Source organism: Scomber scombrus, chromosome 23 (genome assembly GCF_963691925.1).
Source record: "Scomber scombrus chromosome 23, fScoSco1.1, whole genome shotgun sequence".
Lineage (NCBI taxonomy): Eukaryota > Metazoa > Chordata > Actinopteri > Scombriformes > Scombridae > Scomber > Scomber scombrus.
In genome coordinates this window covers 21,690,374-21,695,203 of record NC_084992.1, presented here as the reverse complement: position 1 = coordinate 21,695,203, position 4,830 = coordinate 21,690,374, and the positions used below count along the sequence as shown (strand labels likewise).

The 4,830-nt window shown below is 35.8% G+C and overlaps 1 protein-coding gene across 1 annotated transcript; it reads left to right on the top strand.

The window, feature by feature from the left end:
• Positions 1-945: 945 nt before the first annotated feature.
• Positions 946-4,309, top strand: trmt10a (tRNA methyltransferase 10A). Its single transcript, XM_062445003.1, has 7 exons — positions 946-1,262; positions 1,582-1,753; positions 1,850-1,921; positions 2,003-2,077; positions 3,191-3,340; positions 3,458-3,563; positions 3,761-4,309. Exons 1-7 carry the CDS (start codon positions 1,087-1,089, stop codon positions 3,946-3,948), a joined length of 939 nt encoding a protein of 312 aa, XP_062300987.1. The 5' UTR covers positions 946-1,086; the 3' UTR covers positions 3,949-4,309.
• Positions 4,310-4,830: the final 521 nt, after the last annotated feature.

Sequence of the window (4,830 nt, the reverse complement as noted above, 5' to 3'; positions counted from 1 at the left end):
TAAGTGGGTTAGGAGAGGATGCAGGTGGATAACTGCGATCTCATGTTACAGAGCCTTAACTGTACACACATAGAGGCATAATTGCGGTGTGTCTGCAACACATTCCATCACAACCGCAGCCATACCTCACACACATATTGTATGTCTCTGGCTATTTTGTGATGCATCAACACAGTAACTTGTGTATTCAGTAATACTTAATGGATGGACCCTTTATGAATTAACATTCATACAAGTTATATATTGTTATTGCTCAGATTTTAAAGCGAAAATATAAATATATAGAGTATACATATAGTATGCAAATATAATTATGTTTTTTTAGGAACTTAATTTAACGAGATAACACTCAGCAGCATTCATTCAAATCAGTTTAATGTCACAAGTTAATTATAAAAGATTTGTTGACTTCATTAAATTACACTACAAATAAATACATTCCTGGCTTCCATACCATGCTGCGTTCATGTGCTCCTCGTAAAAACTTCTCCTTTAGTGTTTATTGTGTACCATTTTTATTTTTTTTTCAAGAGGCTTTTAGTTGCAAGTAAGCTAATAAATAAAACATAGTCAATATTTTAAGGTGACTAGTGTTGTTTTTGACGTTGTAGAAAATAAATTAAATAAAGTTGCTTTGTTTAAATTTGAACCACGTTTAACCTGGACGCTTATTTCAACACGTTGACACAACAAGATGACATTATCAGCTGATGAGAGAGCTTGTGTAGTGACCTAACATGAATGTGACAACTCAGTAACTTACTTATCAGGCAGAAACTACTTCTTCTTTTTTTTTTTTTTTTTTTTTTTACAAGTGTGTCAAACCGAAGTTGTTTAAAAATCCGACAGCATTTGAATGCATCTGGCGCAATCAGATGACGTCAGTTACGCGCCACAATAACATACATGTGGAATGGGGGCTCAGATGAATGGTGTGTGTGATTACTTTATTACTGCCTAGTTGTCGTGACATTAAAAGTAACGATATTTCATTGACCATTAAATGCAACGAGTGAGTTTCCCGCCAAGCTTCGTCAACCAGCTAACATCAGAAACGTTATCAGGCAGCTAACTCTCAGCTAACTGATGGCTGATGACAGTGTGAGAAGTGAGGCTTCGTCCCAGCTGGACAGTGAAAACACAGAAAATAAGACTGTGAGCAGTAATGGAGAAGCTGCAGCAGAAAACCAGACTCTGTCCAAAAGGCAGAGGAAGAAGCTCCTGAAGCAGCAGAAATGGGAAGAAGAGAGGGAGCTACGAAAGTAAGAAAGCTTCTTTTAACACTCATTCATGTATTTATTGCATAGACTGTTGCTGCGTTTAGGTGTGACTACAGTCTGTTAGTGTAGCATATAATACACTTCGTACTGTTTAAACTGAATGTCCAATTATTAGCTTTAGAGTTCTGTCATACCAAACTCCATTCAAAAATCTGCTAATTTAAGGTTGACTTGCATCTAGTGACAAAGTTAATAATTTAAGTAAGTGTAGTTGTGTGTTTGACTATTATGGGAGAGTTTGCAGTTTAGTGTCACATCATTACTCATGTTGATAGTATCTGTGCTGTGCTTTCTGCTGCAGGCATAGACGAAAGGAGAAGAAGCAGCAGCGTCGCCTGGAGAGGCAGAATCATCATGAAGAGGAGGGAGGAGGAGAAGCCCACAGTGCCAGGAAGCGTCTACGCAGAGAGGTGACGCCCAGCTCACTCAGGCTGGTGGTGGACTGCGGCTTTGATGATCTCATGCTGGTCAAGGTAAGCAGTTCTAGGAGACAGTTCAGATGGTTATGCACCATGTGTAGATTCAGAGATATCACTTGGCTTTTTTGATCAACATTCTTGTCTCTTCAGGATGTCTGCAAGCTTCACAAACAGATCCAGAGGTGCTACGCTGAGAACAGACGAGCCTTACATCCAGTCCAGGTGAGTGGATACTGATAAACACATGAATCCAGTAGAGAAAATCCTGTCTAATGCATTGGACCTCTGCTTTGCTCTCTCCAGTTTCATCTAACAAGCCTTGGAGGACAGCTGAAACAGAGTATGGATGCAAAAGACAAAGGATGGGTAAACTGGAAGGTAGGCAGCCAGATTTGTACCAAATCAATTAACACTAGTTTAAGTTTCTACAATTTCCCATTTTCTCTTTGCAGTCTGGTATTTTCTTTTCAAGCAGAATAGAGGTTTAGTGCGTGACTGTGCATGTATGTATGTTTGAGTGAGTTTCACCATGAGTGACAAACACACACCAGTCTATATCATAGAGAAACTATGTGAAGCAACATTTTCTAAAGGTCTGTAGATTTAAACACTACTTTTTCTCAATTAAATGTGAAATGTAATGTAACGTGTGTTCGTAAATTGTCAAACTTCAACAACATGGTGACTGTCCAAATGTATCTAAAATTATTTAATTATTATATTTAAATGTAGAGAAAGTAATCACGTTAAAGAGTCCCTAGGGCTAATTTCTAAATAGCATCAAAAAGTCATCTTCAGAAAAAAATAAAAATATAATTAGAAAAAAAAAATCTTATAATCTGTTCCTATTACTTAATTGATATTGTAGTGTAATTATATTTTCTGGTGTCATTTTTCTCTTGACATGAAACTCCCTTTAGTAGCATTTACAGAGTATGGAAGATTAAAAATGCCTGAATTTAAAAAAGTCAAACAAATATAAAGTGAAATAAAATACACACTTGTAAATGCACTATATATGTATTTCCTATTTTATGCATGCATTTACTGTCAGTAAAACATTAAAAACACATGTTTAAAGGACGATAACTTAGTTTTGATTAGGAAAAAAAGCAGTTATATGCTACTCTTAGTAATATTACACACCATCTCTTTGTTTTCGATGTTGATTTTAATTTAGCTAGAAAAATACACGTCATTATGCAAAACAAGTTCAGTTATTAAATATATTTTGTTTATTATTATAACAATAATAATGATAATAATAATAGATTTTATTTTTTAAAGCATGTTACATTTGAAAAACAAAACTCAATAAATGCATAAAAGGGAAATACAAAATAATGTGTATTGTATACTTTTTTTTCTTAATTATCATTTTAAATCTACCATACATAACGGGAATAACCCTGAAATGATATTAATAAGCCACTGTATACATGCACAGATAAACTCACAGTTTTTACTTAATGTATGTGTATGTGTGTGCAGGATATTACCATCTCAACAGAACACTACAGTGAAGTTGTGGCTAAGGAAGAGCTGGTGTACCTGACGTCTGACTCTCCCAACGTGCTGGAAGAGCTGGACCCAAAAAAGGCCTATGTGATCGGAGGCCTGGTGGACCACAACCACCATAAGGTCTGTCTGCTGGTTTGACTGACTAAGCTGAATAGGTGATGGAGATAATGCTTCAAGTGTAATGTTTGTATCGTACTTCCTGATTTTGAGCTGGTCAGTGTTCTGTTTGGTTCGTAGGGGATCACCTTTGACAAAGCGAAGGAGCTGGGGATCGATCATGCTCAGCTTCCTCTGAGCAGCTTCGTCAAGATGAACAGTCGGAAGGTTCTGGCAGTCAACCATGGTGAGCGCTAATAGCAATATGTGGCAGTGATATCAGGTGTTTTAAAGCGGTGTAGTAACCAGAGGGAAGGGCTTAGTGTACGATTCTTAATGTTAAATGTTAAGGCTGTAGTTGTATGAAAATGGATTTACTCTCAAACTTGTTCCCAATGCTCAGCTGTTCTGGTTTGGTTTTGAAAGCGTTCATCTCTCTCGCAGTGTTTGAGATCATCTTGGCGTATCTGGAGAAGGGCAGCTGGCAGGAGGCCTTCTTCACCGTCCTGCCTCAGAGGAAAGGAGCGGTGGCTGTCAGTAAGGACGGAACAGCTGCTCAGGAAAAAGACGATGAGGATTCGGACTCAGACTCTGACCCTGACACACAAGACCAAACTGAGAAAAGTGCTTAAAACAACTCATAAGTTTGGACATCTGATGCTATAGGAACAAAGACTACGTTTGGATTTATTGATGCTAGGGCTGTTCGAAAGAGTGATGTTCCTGTTTCTTGATCATATTTTTTTGTTACTCAACATATTTATTGAAAGTTTTTAATTTACGCCTATTTTAATGGCTCAGAACTTAGTTGGACTGCTGATTTAAATGGAACATTTTTAATTTGCTACACTTTTAGCTATAAATATTCAGTTGATATACATTCAAGAACATAATTCTAAGTTTTTTTTTTGTTCAGATCTGAAAGATAAAGCTCATATCTGTGTCAAATTAATGTTTCAAACAGCATAAAGACTATACATGACCATGAATGTCAGTGGCCCTGAAATTCCTTTTAGTATTTTAAACATATATTTTCTATAAGAGTACAACAGAGAATAATGTCATCAGTATTAAAATTGAAAGGGAAAATACATTAATTTTAGGGATGCACTGATTGTGGAATTCTGGCTTGATACAATAACCATTTTTAAAACAAGAATTTAACCAATAACCAATATATATTGTTACAGATTTGTATTTTATTTTTTTGGATGATATTATGTTTTGTTGTTATTTATTCCACAGGGAAACAAAGAAATCATTGTAAACAAAAAACAAACACACAATCCAAACAAACTGAATTGTTCTACAGTAATTCAGCCTATTACATTATTTTGAATGAGCATAAATTCAGTCATGCAAATTCATGAAAATTAATTCACTTCCACAAGTTTGTTTTTTTTTAAACAATTGCTTCAAAATCCCTTTAGACTGCTAAACAATTAACTACTTAAGAAGAACATTTTTGCATAGTTGTACTTCCATATCTACTGCTACTATTACTACTACTGTCA